General features: G+C 38.9%; 1 protein-coding gene across 1 annotated transcript in view; it reads right to left on the reverse strand.

Moving 5' to 3' along the window:
* AHI1 (Abelson helper integration site 1) overlaps positions 1 to 22,023 on the reverse strand; it is a gene marked incomplete at its 3' end in the record, with an annotated part of 214,518 nt that overhangs the window by 37,825 nt on the left and 154,670 nt on the right. The window contains 2 exon segments of the mRNA XM_079716741.1: positions 17,590 to 17,690; positions 21,068 to 21,230. Coding sequence (XP_079572867.1) covers positions 17,590 to 17,690; positions 21,068 to 21,230 — 264 coding nt within the window.

Here is a 22,023-nt window from a genome sequence, read left to right on the forward strand (position 1 = left end):
CTACATGTGGAACAGCTCCTACAGAACACCTACTGAACATTGTCAGAAGACCTCAGACTTCCCAAAAGGCAAGAAACTCCCAACGTGCCTGGCCATGTGGCTGACAGAGTCTTGGTGCTCCAGCCAGGTGTCAGGCCTGAACCTCTGAGGTAGGAGAGCCGAGCTCGGGACATTGGTCTACCAGAGACCACCCGGCCCCACATAATATCACATGGCGAAAGCTCTCTCAGAGATCTCCACCTCAATGCTAACACCCAGCTCCACTCAACGACCAGCAAGCTACAGTGCTGGACACATTATGCCAAACAACTAGCAAGACAGGAACACAATGCCATGCATTAGCAGAGAGGCTGCCTAAAATCATAATAAGGTCACAGCAACCCCCAAACACACCACCGGACACGGTCCTGCCCACCAGAAAGACAAGATCCAGCCTCACCCACCAGAACACAGGCACTAGTCCCCTCCACCAGGTAGCCTACACAACCTGCTGAACCAACCTTAGCCACTGGGAACAGACACCAAAAACAACGGGAACTACGAACATTCAGCCTGCAGAAAGGAGACCCCAAACACAGTAAGTTAAGCAAAATGAGAAGACAAAGAAATACACAGCAGGTGAAGGAGCAAGGTAAAAACCCATCAAACCAAACAAATGAAGAGGAAATAGGCAGTCCACCGGAAAAAGATTTCAGAGTAATGATAGTAAAGATGATCTAAAATCTTGCAAATAGAATGGAGAAAATACATGAAATGTTTAACAGGGACCTAGAAGAACTAAAGAGCAAATAAACAATGATGAACAACACAAAAAATGAAATTAAAAATTCTCTAGAAGGAATCCATAGCAGAATAACTGAGGCAGAAGAACGGATAAATGGCCAGGTAGATAAAATAGTGGAAATAACTACCGCAGAGCAGAAAAAAGAAAAAAGAATGAAAAGAATTCAGGACAGTCTCAGAGACCTCTGGGACAACATTAAACGTGCCAACATTTGAATTATAGGGGTCCCAGAAGAAGAAGAGAAAAAGAAAGGGACTGAGAAAATATTTGAAGAGACACAATGAAAACACAACAACCCAAAACTTATGGGATGCAGCAAAAGCAGTTCTAAGAAGGAAGTTTATAGCAATACAATCCTACCTTAAGAAACAAGAAAAATCTCAAATAAACAACCTAACCTTACACCTAAAGCAATTAGAGAAAGAAGAACAAAAACCCCACAAAGTTACCAGAAGGAAAGAAATCATAAAGATCAGATCAGAAATAAATGAAAAAGAAATGAAGGAAACGATAGCAAAGATCAATAAAACTAAAAGCTGGTTCTTTGAGAAGATAAACAAAATTGATAAGCCATTAGCCAGACTCATCAAGAAAAAAAGGGAGAGGAGTCAAATCAACAGAATTAGAAGTGAGAAAGGAGGAGTAACAACTGACACTGCAGAAATACAAAAGATCATGAGAGATTACTACAAGCAACTATATGCCAATAAAATGGACAACCTGGAAGAAATGGAAAAACTCTTAGAAATGCACAAAAAAAAAAGCTTCTGAGACTGAACCAGGAAGAAATAGAAAATATGAACAGACAAATCACAAGCACTGAAATTGAAACTGTGATTAAAAATCTTCCAACAAACAAAAGCCCAGGACCAGATGGCTTCACAGGCAAATTCTATCAAACATTTAGAAAAGACCTAACACCTATCCTTTTCAAACTCTTCCAAAATAAAGCAGAGAGAGGAACACTTCCAAACTCATTCTACGAGGCCACCATCACTCTGATACCAAAACCAAAGATGTCACAAAGAAAGAAAACTACAGACCAATATCACTGATGAACATAGATACAAAAATCCTCAACAAAATACTAGCAAACAGAATCCAGCAGCACATTAAAAGGATCATACATTATGATCAAGTGGGGTTTATCCCAGGAATGCAAGAATTCTTCAATATATGCAAATCAATCAACGTGATACACCATATTAACAAATTGGAGAAAAAACATATGATTATCTCAATAGATGCAGAGAAAGCTTTTAACAAAATTCAACACCCATTTCTGATAAAAACCCTCCAGAAAGTAGGCATAGAGGGAACTTTCCTCAACATAATAAAGGCCATATATGACAAACCCACAGCCAACATCATTCTCAATGGTGAAAAACTGAAACCATTTCCACTAAGACCAGGAAGAAGACAAGGTTGCCCACTCTCACCACTATAATTCAACATAGTTTTGGAAGTTTTAGCCACAGCAATCAGGGAAGAAAAGGAAATAAAAGGAATCCAAATTGGAAAAGAAGAAATAAAGCTGTCACTGTTTACAGATGGCATGATACTATATGTAGAGAATCCTAAAGATGCTACCAGAAAACTACTAGAGCTAATCAATGAATTTGGTAAAGTAGCAGGATACAGAAGTAATGCACAGAAATCTCTTGCATTCCTATACAATAATGATGAAAAATCTGAAAGTGAAATTAAGAAAACACTCCCATTTACCATTGCAACAATAAGAATAAAATATCTAGGAATAAACCTACCTAAGGAGACAAAAGACCTGTATGCAGAAAATTATAAGACACCGATGAAAGAAATTAAAGATGATATAAATAGATGGAGAGATATACCATGTTCTTGAATTGGAAGAATCAACATTGTGAAAATGACTATACTACCCAAAGCAATCTACAGATTCATGCAATCCCTATCAAACTACCACTGGCATTTTTCACAGAAATAGAACAAAAAATTTCACAATTTGTATGGAAACACAAAAGACCCCGAATAGCCAAAGAAATCTTGAGAAAGAAAAACGGAGCTGGAGGAATCAGGCTCCCTGACTTCAGACTATACTACAAAGCTACAGTAATCAAGACAGTATGGTACTGGAACAAAAACAGAAATATAGATCAATGGAACAGGATAGAAAGCACAGAGATAAACCCACGCACATATGGTCACCTTATCATTGATAAAGGAAGCAAGAATATATAGTGGAGAAAAAACAGCCTCTTCAATAAGTCATGCTGGGAAAACTAGACAGCTACATGTCAAAGAATGAAATTAGAACACTCCCTAACACCATACACAAAAATAAACTCGAAACAGAATGTAAGGCCAGACACCATCAAACTCTTAGAGGAAAACATACGCAGAACACTCTATGACATAAATCACAGCAATATCCTTTTTGACCCATCTCCTAGAGAAATGAAAATAAAAACAAAAATAAACAATGGAACCTAAGGAAACTTAAAAGCTTTTGCACAGCAAAGGAAATCATAAACAAGACCAAAAGACAACCCTCAGAATGGGAGAAAATATTTGCAAATGAAGCAACTGACAAAGGATTACTCTCCAAAATTTACAAGCACCTCAATATCAAAAAACCAAAGAACCCAGTCCAAAAATGGGCAGAAGACCTAAATAGACATTTCTCCAAAGAAGATATACAGACTGCCAGCAAACCCATGAAAGAATGCTCAACAGCATTAATCATTAGAGAAATGCAAATCAAAACTACAATGAGGTACCATCTCACACCAGTCAGAATGGCCATCATCAAAAAAATCTACAAACAGTAAATGCTGGAGAGGGTGTGAAGAAAAGGGAACCCTCTTGCACTGTTGGTGGGAATGTAAATTGATACAGCCACTGTGGAGAACAGTATGGAGGTTCCTTAAAAAATTCAAAATAGAACTACCATACGACCCAGCAATCCCACTCCTGGGCATATACCCTGAGAAAACCATAATTCAAAAAGAGTCATGTACCAAAATGTTCATTGCAGTTCTATCTACAATAGCTAGGACATGGAAGCAACCTAAGCGTCCATCAACAGATGAATGGATAAAGAAAATGTGGCACATATATACAATGGAATATTACTCAGCCATAAAAAGGAATGAAACTGAGTTATTTGTAGTGAGGTAGATGGACCTAGAGACTGTCATACAGAGTGAAGTAAGTCAGAATGAGAAAAACAAATACTGTATGCTAACACACATATATGGAATCTAAAAGAAAAAAAAAAAGGTCATGAAGAACCTAGGGGCAAGATGGGAATAAAGATGCAGACCTACTAGAGAATGGACTTGAGGATACGGGTAGGGGGAAGGGTACGCTGGGACAAAGTGAGAGAGTGGCATGGACATATATACACTACCAAACGTAAAATAGCTAGCTAGGGGGAAGCAGCTGCATAGCACCGGGAGATCAGCTTGGTGCTTTGTGACCACCTAGAGGGGTGGGATAGGGAGGGTGAGCAGGAGGGAGATGCAAGAGGGAAGAGATACTGGGACATATGTATATGTATAACTGATTCACTTTGTTATAAAGCAGAAACTAACACACCATTGTAAAGCAATTATACTCCAATAAAGATGTTAAAAAAAAAGAAAAGCAAACAAAATACAATAAAACATGAAATTTTATTTCATAACTTAGATATTTGGGCATATAATTACTTTCATGACCAGTTTAAGTCATATAGTCTTCCATGTTTTATGTCTCTACAGTAAAAAAACAAATCAAACTAAATCAACCAAAAAAAAATGTGACCCATATACTAAGATTGTTCATATGGAAAAATTCAATTTGAAATGTAATTTAGACCTATGCCTGCCAGTGAGTTTAAGGACAGGGCAGTATGCAGCCTTCATGGTCCTGGCCCAGGCATGTTTTCTCCTGTGATCTTGCGAACGATATTGCTTTTCCAGTCAGTGACTCTGCAAGCAGGCAGGCATGGTCAAAACATTGTCTCACAAGGGAGAGGCTAACCTTTGGAGGTTGATCAAACATTCTCTCTCCTTCATGTGAGATACAGCAGTGGGTAAGAGGCTGCTGCTTAAACACACACACAGTAACAGGGAAGCAGAAATAGGGGTAAAAGAAAGAAAAGACTCATCAAGTACAAAAAAGTTTAGTAAAAGAGTGATAAAAACAAACCTGTTCCAGTATGTTCAGAGATCTTGCATTGTGCACATGGTTTATGAGGATAAAAGAGACATTCAAATAAAAAAAGATTCTTCCTTTTTTATGTCAACTGATGGAGAACCATGTTAAAATCAGGACCATTATGACCACATTATTGGGATTGCTAAGTAATAATAATAATAACGTTAGCATACCATTAATTTTCCATGGTCTATGTGAAGATTAGCATACAGTTAAGTTTCTTAAGCAAAGGAAATAAATGGTAGTCAGGAGATATCTAAATCTGATTAAGAGACATTTTAATCATATTCACACTGAGCCTCGCATAGCTGGATACATCTTTATGTGAAGCTGTTGTTTTTAGGTAGGGTATTCTGTAGCTCCAACATCACTACTTATATATGTGCAAGTAATGGGAAAATGAAAGCAAAGTTTCCTTAACAAGATCTTAAAATAAGAAGAATTGTAATTTAAGGAAAAACATACATATTCATATGGGTATAAAATATTATATATTATATATATTTCTATTAAAATAGTGCAGTAGTTCTCAACTGTGGGGTGTGGGTGGGGTCCTTTTGACCCCCAGGGGAAATTTGGCAATGTCTGGAAGACATTTTTGATTGTCACAACTTGAGAGGGTTAGTGCTTCTGGCATCTAGTGGGTAGAGGCCTGGGAGGCTGCTAAACATCCTACAATACACAACATACTCCCCCTCAACAAAGAATTATCAAGCCCCAAATGTTAATAGTGCCAAGGCTGAGAAACCCTGGAGTGCCTGACAAAACAAGAGGACAGCAGAGTTAGGGTATCAGAGAACTTATGAAAAAAGGTCATGCTGATTGTCAAGTCAGAAGACAGGGGGACTGATAACAATCAATTCTGCCACTATCTAAAGGGCAATTTATGACTAGGAATGACTGGTGGGAAGCTTTCCCAATAACATGTTTCACATTTTAGATTTGTAATAGATTATAAGAGGGATGTTACTGATATTTAGGTTAACTTGCAAATATCATCATGGAGAGCAAACACTGCATTATTCTATCAAACAGCCCTTAAAGTCACTGTTGGAGAGAGTATGGGCCAAGGGGAACATTGGTTTGACCCAGTACAGCATCACTTATTTTATACTTTCACGTATCTCATCGTTCAAAGATTAGAATCCAAACTTGCCTTCTCAGAGTCATGAAGGAGTCCTACAAATACTTATCAATGGTTTATTGAAACAATTCTCAAGTCTCTACTGAGAATTTATATTATTCTCTAAACTGAGTTTTCATGGAAGATTTGTGTAAGAAAATGAGATGTGATGGAGGATGGGCTCAGAGACTCAAACCAGCTGAATAATCAGTGGGTTGCTAAACTGGAAAACAACTTTGCCCTTATGTTATTCTGTACAAATCTTAAGTAATGCGAGTTAGGAAGACATCAAGAAAATGAAACATACCCCAAACCTAGTTTTGGGGTAGAGACTATGGGGGGATTATCTCACAGTCCCTTTATTTCAGAACCACTGGCAATGATCTAGGTCCTGCTCCCAGGAGAGATAAAGTGAGAAGACAAGCAGTTTGTGGGGTCTCACTCTGTTGAGGGTGAGAGGGTCCTGGAAACATGGAGGGGCATTGCCCAAAGTAGCAAGAAACATAGCTGCAGGGGAAGAGACAAAGCACAGGCTGAGGTACACTTGGCATGGACAATGGCTGAGGCAATGGTGTAAGAGGAGAATGAATAGTAAAACTCGTTACCAGACCTTTGATAGAGTCAAAACCTTATGGGTTCCTTGCGGGGCAGGAGAGATTCTGGAGGCTTTTAGAGTTCCTCTGTGTAGAACGTTTAGGGACTTTATTGTTGGGAGTGGAATCTGTGCATGTGAGGTGACTCACACTGGCTTTGCTGTCGTATCATCGGGGTCCCACTCTCTCTCTAGACTAAAAGATAGTTTTCAAACGTAAATAACGTTTTTTTTTTTGAAATTAACATTTTCCCTCAAAATATTTATAAATTACTGAGCCAAATTATGAAGAACAAAGAAATATGTATCAGTGTCATCTGCACTGAAGGACACCAATAAGCACTTTAGCTTTAATTTCCTTGTAAGTTAAAATATTGCCTTAGTTCTCTTCAGAAAAAGAGAGAAAACTTCACATATTCCTGGAATTTTAAAGTGAATCCAAGCATATATTAATTTTTATCTATTTAATATAACAAACTAGAGATTAAATCAACTGTATTTTCTTTGATAAATGAATTACTAAAGTAAAAAATATATAAATTGATTTTATTCTTTAGCATTAGGAAGCAGGCAATAATAATTATGATTGTATTCAATGATTTAGTGCACATGAACTTTTAGGTAGTTGGAAAATCTGCTACCACTGTCTATTATAAATTTGCTGTTGGACTTTAACACAGTAATGAAATCATATAATTCCTATGGTTAGGAATACTTCAGATGCACTCCTGGTACATGGAGAAGTAAATGGGAAAAATTTTTTTCTATATGAAGCGATTTTTAAAAATAGTGATATATAGCACAATTAATCCAGGCTTCAATAAAGTGTCTACTTTTGGGATGAAGAGGGTAAATAAAAATTAGATGTTTTTTAGAATAAGGCAGACACATGCACACTGAAGGCAACTTATTCATTGCCTACTGTCTTCCTGATGGGTTGACAGAATTATCAATGTAAAATTTTGTGTGCATGTGTTTGGCTGGAAGAGGAACTACAATGGAGTTATCTGATGCTTTGGGGTTCTCTGTTCTTGTTTTGGACTAGACAAGAAAACAGCTGTTTCTGAATACAACTGGAGTACGCAGTTAGTTAGGAAGCCAGCTCTTTTGAATTAACCCAGCCTGTTCTTACTGACTTTATATGCTAAGCAAAATACTGAAAATAACTAAAACACTTTTCTCAAATGAAGAGATGAGCTATAATGGCTATTTTAATAATTATCTTGGAATAGAGAAACTAATAACTATTATTCATTTAATGAGTTTTTAGAGAAAGACAAATAAAACATCACAGGTAATTTCTTCACATTCACAGAAATAATCTAACATTCTTGTGTGTAATTATTACTATACACCTGGCATTTATACAAAAACATAATTGGTTGTGTTAACACTGAAAATTTTATTGAAGGTAGAAAGTACTCTTCTACCTTGGGTTTCATTTTTTAGAAATTAAAAAAAGAAGAAAACCAAGCATTATCAGAAATTTAAAAAAACCCTGGGCATTTTAGGTATTAAGAAACAGACAACAGGGCATCTCGGTACCTTGAAACTGTGAAAAGAATAGAATTGTCTGTGCTAATAAGAACAGATATCCAACATATACAAAAATAAACTCATAATGAATTAAAGACTTAAAGGTAAGCCTTGAAACCATAAAACGCCTGGAAGAGAACACAGGCAGTAAACACTTTGACATGGGTCTTAGCAATATTTTTTGGATCTGTCTTCTCAGGCAACAAAAACAATAATTAACAAATGGTACTACATCTCACTAAAAAGCTTTTGCACAGTGAAGGAAACCATTAACAAAATGAAAAGGCAACCTACTGAAAGGGAGTAGATAATTTGCAAGTGATATATCTGACAGGGGTTAATATTCAAAATAATGTATGCAACTTAATATCTAACAAACAATCCAACTGAAAAATGGGCAGAGGATCTGAACAGACATATTTCCAAAGAAAACATACAGATGGCCAACAGGTACATGAAAAGATACTCAACATCAGTAATCATCAGGAAAATGCAAATCAAAATCATAATGAGATATCACCTCACACCTGTCAGAATGGCTATTCTCAAAAAGACCAAAAATAACAAGCATTGGCAAGGATGTGGAAAAAAGGGAACCTTTATGCACTGTTGGTGGGAATGTAAATTTGTATAGCCACTGTGGAAAACCAGTATGGAGGTTCCTTAAAAAATTAAAAATAGAACTACCATATAATGCAGCAATTCCACTTTTGGGTATTTACCCGAAGAAAACACAAATTCGAAAAGACGTATGCACCCCTATGTTCACTGCAGCATTATTTACAATAGGTAAGATATGAAGCAAGCTAAGTGTCCATTGATAGATGAATGGTTAAAGATGATGTGGTATATATACAATGGACCATTACCCAGCCATAAAAAGAAAATGTTGTCATTTGTGAAAACATGGATGGATCTAGAGGGTATTATGCTAAGTGAAATAAGTCAGACAGAGAAAGAGAAATATCCTATGATTTCACTTACATGTGGAATCTAAAAAACAAATGAACAAACAAAACAAACCAAAAACAGACTCATAGATAGAGAACAAACTGGTGATTGCCAGTGGGGAGGGGAATGAGGCATTGGGCGAAATAGGTGAAGGGGATTAAGAGGTACAAACTTCCAGTTATGAAATAAATAAGTTACAGGGATGTAATATACAGCATAAGAAATACAGTCAATAACACTGTAATAATTTTGTATAGTGACAGATAGTTACTAGATTTACTATGGTGATCATAATGTATTTAAATGCTGAATCACTATGTTGCACACCTGAAACTAATATTGTATGTCAACTATACTTCAAAAGATTAAAAAAAGATGTCCAAGATATATTGGCAAAATAAAAATATTAAGTATGATCATAGTTTCATCAAAACAAACATGAATAAACATGTATGTATACATATGCAGACAACATTTTTAACAGGATATGCAAGAAACAGAGTAAACATGAATATTAGCAGGACAGAGGAGTTTTATTTTTCATTTACACTATTCTTTATTGTTTGGATTTTTAAAACTATGAGTTTTAAAATATATAAAAGTATATAAAATATAAAAAAGTATAATATATAAAAGTAATATAAAAGTATATTACTTTTACCTAGAGAAATGGAAATAAAAACAAAAATAAACAAATGGGACCTAATGAAACTTAAAAGCTTTTGCACAGCAAAGGACATCATAAACAAGATGAAAAGACAACCCTCAGAATGGGAGAAAATACTTGCAAATGAAGCCCCTGACAAAGGATTAATCTTCAAAATTTACAAGCAGCTCATGCAGCTCAATATCAAAAAAACAAACAACCCAATCCAAAAATGGGCAGAAGACCTAAATACACATTTCTCCAAAGAAGATATACAGACTGCCAACAAACAAATGAAAGAATGCTCAACATCATTAATCATTAGAGAAATGCAAATCAAAACTACAATGAGATATCATCTCACACCGGTCAGAATGGCCATCATCAAAAAATCTACAAACACTAAATGCTGGAGAGGGTGTGGAGAAAAGGGAACCCTCTTGCACTGTTGGTGGGAATGTAAACTGATAAAGCCACTATGGAGAACAGTATGGAGGTTCCTTAAAAAACTCAAAATAGAACTACCATACGACCCAGCAATCCCACTCCTGGGCATATACCCTGAGAAAACCATAATTCAAAAAGAGTCATGTACCACAACGTTCATTGCAGCTCTATTTACAATAGCCAGGACATGGAAGCAACCTAAGTGTCCATCAACAGATGAATGGATAAAGAAGTGGCACATATATACAATGGAATATTACTCAGCCATAAAAAGAAACGAAATTGAGTGATTTGTAGTGAGGTGGATGGACCTAGAGACTGTCATACAGAGTGAAGTAAGTCAGAAAGAGAAAAACAAATACCGTATGCTAATGCATATATATGGAATCTAAAAAAAAAAAAAAAAAGGTTCTGAAGAACCTAGGGGCAGGACAGGAATAAAGACGCAGATGTAGAGAATGGACTTGAGGACACGGGGAGGGAGAAGGGTAAGTTGGGACGAAGTGAGAGAGTGGCATGGACGTATATACAGTACCAAACGTAAAATAGATAGCTAGTGGGAAGCAGCTGCATCACATGGGGAGATCAGCTCGGTGCTTTGTGACCACCTAGAGGGGTGGGATAGGGAGGGTGGGAGGGAGGGAGACGCAAGAGGGAGGAGATATGGGGATATGTGTATATGTATAGCTGATTCATTTTGTTACAAAGCAGAAACTAACACACCATTGTAAAGCAATTATACTCCAATGAAGGAAAAAAAAGTATATTACTTTTATAGTATAAATCCTCAAATTAATTAAAATTTTTATACAAGGAACTTTAACGACAAATTTCCTCCCCAAATAAATGAATGCTACAGATTAATGCTTAGGCTATCAAAAATAAAGAGCCTAAAAAAGAAATGGTCCATGATACAAACACAAATAAACTAAGACTGTCAGCACTTCTTTTTTTCCAAACCTTCTGAGTTTCTTTCCGCCCTGATAGCAGCAATATTCTTCCTTTTATGAGATGCAAATTTACAGCACACTGTGATAAAAATGTTCTGGATTGAGCTTGAGGAAAACGTTCTCCTATATCCCTGTGGAACAGGTTCATTTGTCTGGGCATTCTCTAGCCAATTGTGGAGAGTAACGAACAAGGCCCGTCCCCTCATCTTGCAGTGGAGAAGCCAAATGCTGCCACCACCCGCTAACACTTCAGTGACCCAGACGAAATGTTAGAAGGTACCTGGTACATTTAGCGACAGAACAGGTGAGTTCCACTTGGAGGGACTTAGAAGATTCAGCAGCTGCCAAAAGGTATAATTTTACTTCTTATTCTATAGTTTGAATAGAAATAATTTTAAAAAGAAAAAAAAACTACTTGAGGAGGTTTCTTTCCTTTTTTCCTTAAGAAGTATAGACAATACAATTCTAAAAACTTCCACATGAAGAAAGGGTACAATGAAACAAACATAAAACAGGGACGTAAAAAAGCAAAACGTGGCTGGCTGTGCAGGTAACAGCTGTCTACCTGTGTTACTGACGAGGTGGTAGAGGAAAAAGGGCACCGGCCTGAAGCATGGAGGCCGAGCTCCAACCAGGAGGGTCATTCTGAACAAACCCCTTATAACCTTCCTGGATCTACCCTGATTTCCTCATCTACAACGTGAAGGAGTTGACTAGAATCACCAGGGTTGATCTCTAAGGTTCCTTCCATGTCATCAATTCTATAATTCTACGAACTTAGGACCCACCCCTCCCACGCCCCAATTCTAGTCACTTATCACAGATCACTTTTCATGCCCTGCTTTTCTAAAAAAAAAAAAAACTTATATATGAAAATAAAAATAAAACTTGCACATGAAATTAAACATCTGATAGAATTTGTGGTAGGTTTATAAGGCAGGATCTTGATAAAAATCAAACCATAACATACTCTGATAAAGAAACTAAACTGAAGAAATACAACTATGCCAGGTGCTAAGGAAGCCCAGTTACACATTTCTCAAGGGCTGGCTGTTTGTGTCATGACTCAGTGTACCCAAGGCATTTTGGTTACCTGGGATGCCATTAACGTTTCCCAAGGACTTCTTACGTACGTGTAGGTCATTCTTTACACTTTCTCCCACAGGGAAGTAAAACACTGTCTAACTATACATGTGGTACATTCCACATGTAAAGTTAAATACATATATGTAAGATTCTGTTTTAACACATGGATTCAGATAAAGCAGATCAAATCATGTTCTTCAACAAAAGAAATCCTTGCACCTTAAAACTTAAAGCCTTATTCGAGCTCCATCTTCTCCATGAGAACTTTTCTACTTCCTTCCCTAAATGTATTCTTATCCTCTGCAACTTCCTTGCTTTACCTATTTTATGTTTTTAAATGTTTTACTTCCATACCTACAAGTTCTTTGAGATCTATTAGAATTAGGGTTTGGGCAGCAGTGGGATAGCCTGAAGCAGACCTCAAGGGTCAAGTTGGATATCTGAAGAATTGTCTGTTGGGATATGAATATGAAGGTCTATTTCAAGCATGGAGATCAGTCTGTGAGAAGAAAAGGTACAGAGAATTAAAAAATCGATTACAGTCTAAACTAAGACTGTGACGCAGTGAGTTCTGCTAAGTAGAGCAGTGGCGCAGGCAGTGAGAACTGGGGAGTCTTAGAAGCAGGTAAGAGGTTTCCATCCATAGGGACACAGGCGTGTCAGGAAGAGGCAGCCAGAAAGACACTGACAGAGTTTCTTATATCTCCTCTGGCTGAGGCAGAATGAGCTCAAGGCTGTTGGACAGGAACGTACAAAGGTGGGGGGTAGGTAACCCTAATTTCAAAGGTCAGCATGATGCTGAGTTGGGAATACCAGTAAGCCTCTACAAGTAAAGGTTGTGTCTTTCATAGCATCTCACACAGCTCCTGACATAGACTACAAATCTTGTTAGCGGTCACAATGGCTCTATGCGGATGTTATAAACGCTTTCATTGCATTATATGTCTTTAGGTTACATTTATATTAGCATCTTCCTAAATTCTTAAATCTGGTGAATTCCAAACAATGGATACTAATACACACGTGACATTTGCCCACAGCCAAATTTCATGCCAGTCCTTTCAAGTGTATCCCTTGTAGTCCCATACTGTTATAGGCAACCATCACCATGAATCCTTGCTGGATTTGAAACTGGAGTTTTACCAAGAATTGTTTCTGTTTCAGTTCTTTGCAGCATAAGCTGTTCATTCACACATAACCCAACCGTGAACCACGGGGGCTGGAATTAATACTGGCCTCCTCTTAGCTCTCTGCTGCTGATTTTAGGCCATTATATTTTAAGAGCGCTCCTCCTTGGGTGCCTTGACATTGGCTATAACACCCTCTATTTATCTTTGCAGCTGTTACCTTTGGACCTTGTGGTCACGCTAACACAATGGTTCTCAATGCTGGCTGTACATTACAATCACCTGGAAAGCTTCTGCAATCTACCCATGCCAAGGTCCCATGCCAACTCACCTAAATCAATTTGTGGGTGTGGAGACAGGCATTTATTTATTTATTTTAAAAAATTTCTCATGTGACTTCAGTGTGAAGCCAAGGTTGACACATCTGCTCTAACACAAGAATTAAGAACTTCAGCTCCTGGTTCACCTGTGTCCTCTTCATCCCAACTCTTGCAACCATCCTCGAATTTTAATGTCCAAGAGAGCAACCTGCCCTATACTCTGGGTCCTAATTCCTTGACCAGCTCAATTCTAATAACACGTCCTTTGATTTCACTCCAGCTCTTAGACACAACTCTGTGGATTGACCATAACTTTGGGTTGCTTGACATCTGATACATAATATTAAATAAGCAAAAGAATTTCTGGCTTTACAGAATTTTTTTTTTTGGAACCAAGCAAATAAACCACTTTATTTTCAGCTAGTGGGAGAAAAACCTGGAATTACAGGCGAGCCCCCATTGCAGCAGTTCACACCATTGTGAAAAGTTGGCTTACAAAGTCCTTTAATGGATTCCTGCCTTCTTGATCTGCACAGGACATCGGTATCTTCTCCATAGATGGGAAGGTGATCATGGCTCCTCTCCTCCAAACAATTAGGTTTAAGTTAATGGTATGACTTAAGGAGCTCAAGCCCGTCTAGCTTTATCTGGCTTTACAGGCCGTAGCTGAAGTTTGTTAACTGCTTTCCTGTTTGACAATTTCCTGCTGCCACTGGGGCATGGGTGGCTTGCTGCAAGCTTGCAGAGAACCCTGCTTTCTAAGTCTGCCAGTCTTCTCCCAATTGCATGTCCTTTCTGGTCCGGGTGACCCTCCATGGTGTGTCACTCCAGTGACTTGTCTGACCAGTGTTACTGAGCCTCTTATCCTCTTCTTCCCCCACCCCCCCACAACAGCTCCAGTTATGCATCCGACTAAATCTGCCTTCTCCACTGCTAGGCCCTAGATGCTAAGCGCTACTGAGGAAAAACTCAACTGCACATTCAATCCAGAATGACGTCACCTGGATTTTTATGGCATCCAAATAGCAGCTCCCAGAACGACGAAGGAATCTCCTTATATGTCCCCCATGAGCCCCTGCTCCTGCTGTCCTTACAGGTATTCTAACAGTCACTACTCTTCTTCCTATCTCACTCCTATGACCCTGATATTTGAAGTGGACCTTCCTTTCAGTTTTGGAGAACATGAAGATATCCTCAATTTCGAGACTTCCACGCTATCAACTTAACTGCATCCTCTTCCACATTTACCTGTCTCAGTGTGTGTGGGGGGGTGATGCTCTATGCTCAACACAGCCAGACAATCCAATCCTTCACTGAGGGGGCTGTCCTGGGCATTCTAGGATGTTTAGCAACACCTGTGACCTCTACCCATTAGATGCCAGTAGTACCCCTCTCCTTGCAGATATTTGCAAAAATTTCTCCAGGCATTGTCAAATGTCTCCTGCGTGACAAAATCACCCTCAGTGGAGAACCACTGCTCTAAGCCAAGACTAATCTATCAACCTGTCTTCCCAATAAAAACCTCCTGCTTTCTCTAAGATCCATGTGTGCTTTCTTTATCTACCTTCAACCTGAACCTGTCCTACTGGCTTTGACTCCTTAGGGTATCATTTTATGTCATTCCAATATTTAAAAAGTCATTCCTGGAACCAGGTCCCCCTCCAGCAACTGCTTGACTTTTTTTTTTTTTTTTCCCTTCAAGTGAAGAGGCTCTGGGAATGACTTCCACGAGTTCACTTGCTGAGGCCCATTCTACTCTTCGATCCTCCTCATACTAGTATGAATCCATGACACTAGCGCAAAGGTGTCATCAGGATCCTCCTGATGTCCACATGACGAGACCCTAACTCACTGCCTGTTCCTGACACTCCTGTCTGTACCCTCCGTGAACCTCTATTTTCCCCTGGCTTCCAGGCCACTTCTTTCCCTCCCCTTTGATTACTCTTTCTTAATCTTCTTCCCTTCACCTGAGTGTCCCTTAGATACTGAATACCAGTAAGTGTTCAACTGGGATTCTGTCCTTGGCCGCCTCCTCTCAGAACTCTTTCTCCTGTGCTATCTCCTTCATTACAAGCTTCAACTTTCCTGATATAATACAATGGATACGTTAACTCCTCCCATTTTATTCTGAAGCCCTATGTTCTCTCAAATTCCAATCCTGAATTTCTGGCCCCCTAGTGAATATTTCTACCTGGGAGCCCTACAGACACCACTAACAAATCAAGATATCTAAAACAACTCATCACATCCTACTCCCACCATTCCCTGTCTCTATCTCCCCAAATCTTCCTTGCTCTTTTATTATTTCTGTGGTACCATATCCATGCAGTTGTATAACAAAGTCAGGGCCCTTAGCACAAGCCTAGATTCCAGCTTCACTAATCGCACCCAATCAATCACAAAATCCTGTCCGTTTTACCTTATGACCCCTATCCTCCACATCTGCACTAGTTCAGGCTTTTGTATTCTATTTCAATGGATTCCTAACCAATTTCCCTGCCTCAGGTCTCAGCTACCTCTAACTCAACCACCGTGCTACCACTAGAATGGTATTTTCATCCTGTAAATCTGTACATGTCACTCCCCGGATTACCTTCTCCGGGGATCCCCTCTCTCTGAAGGCTACAGTCTAAGCATCTGAGCAGAGCACACTAGGCCTGGCTCCTGTATTTCTCTTATCCTTCTTTCCATCAGACCCCATGGTCCCCAAACACAACCATCCTATACCACACCTTACTCAAGTTATTCCCTTTGCTAGAATGTTTTTTCCTATGATCATCTACCTAACACGTACTTTTTCATCCTATAAGCCTCAGCTCAAGTCTGACCTCCTCTGGGAACTCTTCCTGGACTCCCCGGTGAAGATTTAGAGTGTTTCTTCCTGTGTGTGTCCAAAGCATCATGCACAGATCTTCATGACAGTTCCTACCATAGTCTGCTGGAATCACCTGCTTGTAGGAGTCTCACCTACCAGCCTGTAGGCTACTCAAGGGCAGGTGCATTGACTACTCAGTCTTGTTTCGGTGAGGACTAATAGTGTGCTTAGCATGGAAGTAAGCACTCAACAAATATAGAATGAATAGCAGGATGATACATGACAGGTTCAACTGTCAAAAAACTCTATCACGACATTGAATTTGTTAAATATATATATATATATATATATATACCTGCTAGTTCATGGAGTCAAAAAGAACTGAAGTTATTCAGTCTAAGGCAAGAGCTAATGTCACATAATAAAATAAGTTAAATAAGGTAATATATATGGTGGTACAGTGCTTATAAACTTTACTACCAAAGCACTACCAACATCAGAATTCTGCCTGATATCCTTGAGGGAGCTGATGGCACAGGGTGAAAAAACATGACATTTCTCTGGCTAATAATAGATCCGTATTTATTTTAACCTGAAAGCATTTAAAATTCCTAGCAAGAGGAATGATCCAGGAAGATAGGACATCTTTAGTCTATGAGCCCCAGTCATTGTTAGCATAAATGTGGACCCCTCAGGTGGGGCTGAGGACAGTGTCAGTATCAGAGTTACAGAAACGTGGAGAGTGGAAATAGCGTCACACTTAAAGTCACAAGTTCTACTTCGGGTTCTCGTCCCATCACTTGGGCTGTGACTTGGGGTTTATTTTAATCTCTCTGAGCCTCCTCAGTTTCCTTATCTGGAAAATGGCTATAATAATATTTGCCTTATATATTTCAAAGTGTTGGTGTCAATATTAGAAGAAATAATAATGTAAACAATGAAGGATATAAACATGAAAAATAAAGTAATATTTCATCCAGAGAGAGTGAAAATCAAAGTACATGGAATACATAGTCTTGCAAACATTTACCTTTTGTGGAGCTGAAAAAGCTTTTTCCATTTTGGCTTTTTCCTTAGGGGTTAAAGGAGGGGATCGCTCCTTTACCTCTGGAGGCTGTTCTCGATAGAGTGCTGGAATTGAACAAAGAATTCATGCAATCAAATCGAGGAGCACCGTTCCACGGGGCAAAACAACAATGGGGGGCAGACAGAAAACTAAACACACTGATATTCACACTTCCTTGGTGTAACAATAAGCTACCCAGAGCTTATTGTTAAGGTGATTTGTAGTCTTACACATTCCTTATCCAAAGAACACAACTTATGATTGGCAAGTTTTGATCAGCAGGATTTCAGAAATGCAGAAAGTGTCATTTTCACTTACTATGTATGTGGTCATGCAGATGCTTATTTTATCTTAATACACATTTACCAAGAACCTGCTATATGCAGGGTCATCAGCTAGGTACCGCTGGAGGAGATTCGAAGATGACCAAAGACAGTCTTTGCTCTCAAGGAGCTTACAATCTGGTCAGAGACAGATATGTTCACAATTAACTGTAATATAAAACAGACTGTGACATTATTCTGAAGAGAGATAATAACAAAGACAAGTTCTGATGTGGGGATAGCAAATGCTTAACGGAAAAAGTGGTAGGTGTGTCAGACTGAAAAACAGGGAGGATTTTGCCAGGCGGAGGGGTGGATAAAGGATAATTTGTGAAGATGGTATGAAACAAGTAAGCACAGGGCTGGGACTATACATGACACAGGATCCACTCAGTGTTGGATCTAAGATTCTTATGAGATTATAATCTGTATAATCTACTTAATCTACACTGGTGTTGAATCTAAAAAGTTATGTGGGAATTTTAAAGGGCTAAAAAGGAAATCTGTTTTGGTTAAATGACTTAGGCAACTCTGAATTAAGAGAAAGTGATAAAATACACCTGATCAAAATTCTAAAATTATGAGCTACATTAATGGGCTTTGTGTGTGGGCAGATTTTATCATTGGGTTTCTTTACCTATTACTGGAAATGTTAGATGTGATTAAGGAAATTGATCAAGTTTTCCTTTCCAGTGGCTTAAGATACAAAGGGAACATCCTTTGTGATAACAGGGTACCAATGTCTTCTATTGTGTCATTCTCTTAAAGGACATGGCTTTCAACTGAACAGTTGATAGAGATTATGTATGTATGTATGTATAGTGTGTACACACACACACACACATACACACACATATACACACACACAGTCCCTTAGATCATTTGCTTTGCATATCTGGCTTCAGATAAAGATAAAGGACAATTTCTCCTACCATTTTCAGAGTGGAATGTGCTGCTGACAGTCATTTTTTTCTCTAATGTTAAAACTGGGAAGGTGAGTTTTTGTTAAATTCAGGTAAAAAGTAGGATAAAAGGAGAGGAAAAGAAACCCTGATGAACTGAGAATTCGATCGTATTCTCAGGTTTTCTGAAAAATTTTTGTTTGTTTTGCAAAAGCTTTTTCAACAAGCAGTGACTGATGCCAAAAGAAACCATCAATTATTCGGGGGTACAATAAGGAGTTACGGCAACTGAAGGATGGCCACCGCCTGAGACACGGAATTGATTTCTGTACTCAGCCACCAACGATGGTCACTGCAGTATGCTTCAGAAGTCCCACTTTGGCTCTTATGGAAGAAAACCAAATTTTATGGAATCTTTAATCCCCTGCGGATCAAACATCTACAGCCTCTCAATATTTGCAAGCCTAAGAGGTAATTTCTGCAAACTAACTAGATTCTAAAGTTAGCACATAACACCATGTTGCCTGGAAATACACAATCTTTTTATACTGTCAAGTTTCCACTTGTATCTGAAAGAAACAACAGATTGTAATATCTAGTTAAAATGACAGATAAACTCCAGAGTGACTAAGACTGTGCAGGCAGCTCTTGATTTAAAAACAGAAGCTACCGCTGCAGAACTCCAGCTGCTGGTCCTGAGAGAAGCCGTCACTGGCGGGGGGAGGGAAGCAGCCTGGATATCTGAGGCGACCTGGAAGTGAGAAGTGCTGAGTTTACGGGACATGACTGGGAATTAACCTGTCCCCAAATTCCTTCCTTCCGCACTGCCTTAACTTTTCTCCAGTCTGCACCCTCCTTTAAACATAAAACTATACCTCAGATAGAGTTTAAGAGCTATTAGTCATTTACTGCTCAAAGAATAAAACCATGGCACAGAGGAAATTAAGAATTCTGTTATGAGAGAGAAAGAAGTGGGTAATTTTCGAGACACTTAGGGCTTTGGAGGGGAGGAGTCTGCTGAAAGCGGCAGATACTCTGGGGAAGGAGCTGCAGTGAGATCTAGAGCTCTTGGGGAGGGAACCCTGGGAAGGGCCGGGTGCAGACCTGGAAGGTGGCCCAAGAGAAATAATTTTATCTGGGCCTGGCCCAGCACCCAGGATTCATGGAAGAAATTCTTTCTCCTTTTCTTCATCTCTTTTCCCTTCAAAGTTCAGAACTTAGGTTAGAAACCAATCGTATTTTTGTTCAACCATAGTTTGGGTTGAATGGGGTGTCAGAGACTAGCCTGAAAACCAATTACTACTTATAACAATTACTTTGCAGAAACAAAAGACGTAACAATAAACATTCAAAACGTAGTGTGTTCTCAAGGCTGCCTCTACTATATTTTTAAATTGGAACTATACGATTTTAGTGTTTCTGGAAGAAAGCTTAGAGATGATGGAGCTCAGCTCCCTCGTCCCATGGGAGGAAACGGAGGCATATCAGTATTAGTTGTCAAGCTAGGATTGGCAGTCAGTTCTCCTGACGGCTGGGCATCGTGCTTTTCTTACCACACACCAAGTTAACGGCTGATGGGAAGCGTTCTTCGGAAGAACTCCTCCCCTTTCTTCAGTCTTTGAACTCTTTTATTTTCAAACCCTCTGTGTTCGTTCTATTTTCTCCTCTCAAGGCCTGGAAGCAAATCTACAGCTTTCAGAAACTCAGATTTAGAATTTCTTCTCGACCTCCTTTCTTTTTCCTTTCACAAATGAGGGCTTAATTTACTTGAGAATGGAACAATCTATTGCAGTTTTCTTTGAGCAGGTACCAGCTAGGCCTGGGGATACAAGGTAGAAAGAATGGGAGTTGGGAGCTAGAGGTTCTTAGGTGCCTGTCAACTGAGGAGTCTCTGTGGCAAGAGGAGAGGTGACGTCAGTGTGTGAGCATCGGGTGGCGGGGAAAAGGGGCTGAAGAAGGGTGGTAGCTAGATGGGCAGGTCCCCTGGGATGGGAAGTCCATGAAGCAGATATTCCAATCTCAGAATGTAATAGCTTTTGAGTGTACTAGTGCCCCCCCTCCCCTTTTATGTTTTTGCAACATGAGAATGAAGAGCAATACCCATCGGTAAATGTATGCAAAAGTAACAAGACAGCAAGTTAAAGCGTAGAAGATGATAAAATCTTGGACTATCAGTTATACCATATTAGTAAACCAGGAAGGGAGCATAAAACTTACTTTCACTAGCCACATGATTAGCTGGAAAATAACCTTCCTGTCCCTTTCCTCTGCTGCCATACCACCAGTCTTCATTATCTTTGAAAAACACTCGGATAATGTCTCCGCGATGGATGGTTAGTTCATCTGATCGATTCGCTGTGTAGTCATAAAGGGCCACTACCTAAGAGAGAGATAAGACCACCACAGCTTTATCACAACTGTACCACAGAGAAAACCCCCAACATTCACTTCCTCTTGCAGAAGAGCAGCTGAAACCAAAGCAGTACTTTGGTGAGTCTCAGGCTGTCTCAAGGTTTGCTAATGGGATCAGGGGTGGTGGGAACACAGCAGGAGAAGCAAGATAAAAGACTGTGGGATTGAGAAATGGTTAAGATCATTCAATACACTAAGATTAGCTTCAAAATAGCAGATGTTAATTTTTTTTTAAGTAAATTACTTGTGAGGCAAATAAAAAAAAAGTTCACACATCATTCACTTTCTTAAAATTGTTTCATTCTACCTTTGGTCCCATGCCCTGTGCGAAGCAGACACATCTGAAAAAACAAAAAAATTCTCCAGAACGTCGACACTTTTACAAAAAGGAAAAATTCAATGGAACAACCAGTTCACATAATTTCATTGTGATCACTTGGGTTTATTGTTAATGTCTCTTTTTGAGATGTATTTCTATACAAATACCATTTTTGGGGTGTTTTATATGAATAATCTAAATCTTCCCCTACCTTTAAAAATACCTTCATAAGCTTATACAAATTGAAGAGGAAAAACCCTTCTATGAGAATCCTCTTTCTCTCTTTTGTTACAGTAGTCACTATATATTTTTCTTCTTTTGAAAAACCAAATTCAAAATGAATGGCTGCACAGGAATCTACAAATCCCTTACAGCAGTTACAAGAAGGAAGCAGACCTCAACCCATTTTAGACGTGATGCAGTGTATAAAGTAGGACATAAT

This window comes from Hyperoodon ampullatus (assembly GCF_949752795.1).
Source record: "Hyperoodon ampullatus genome assembly, chromosome: 12".
NCBI classification, from domain to species: domain Eukaryota; kingdom Metazoa; phylum Chordata; class Mammalia; order Artiodactyla; family Ziphiidae; genus Hyperoodon; species Hyperoodon ampullatus.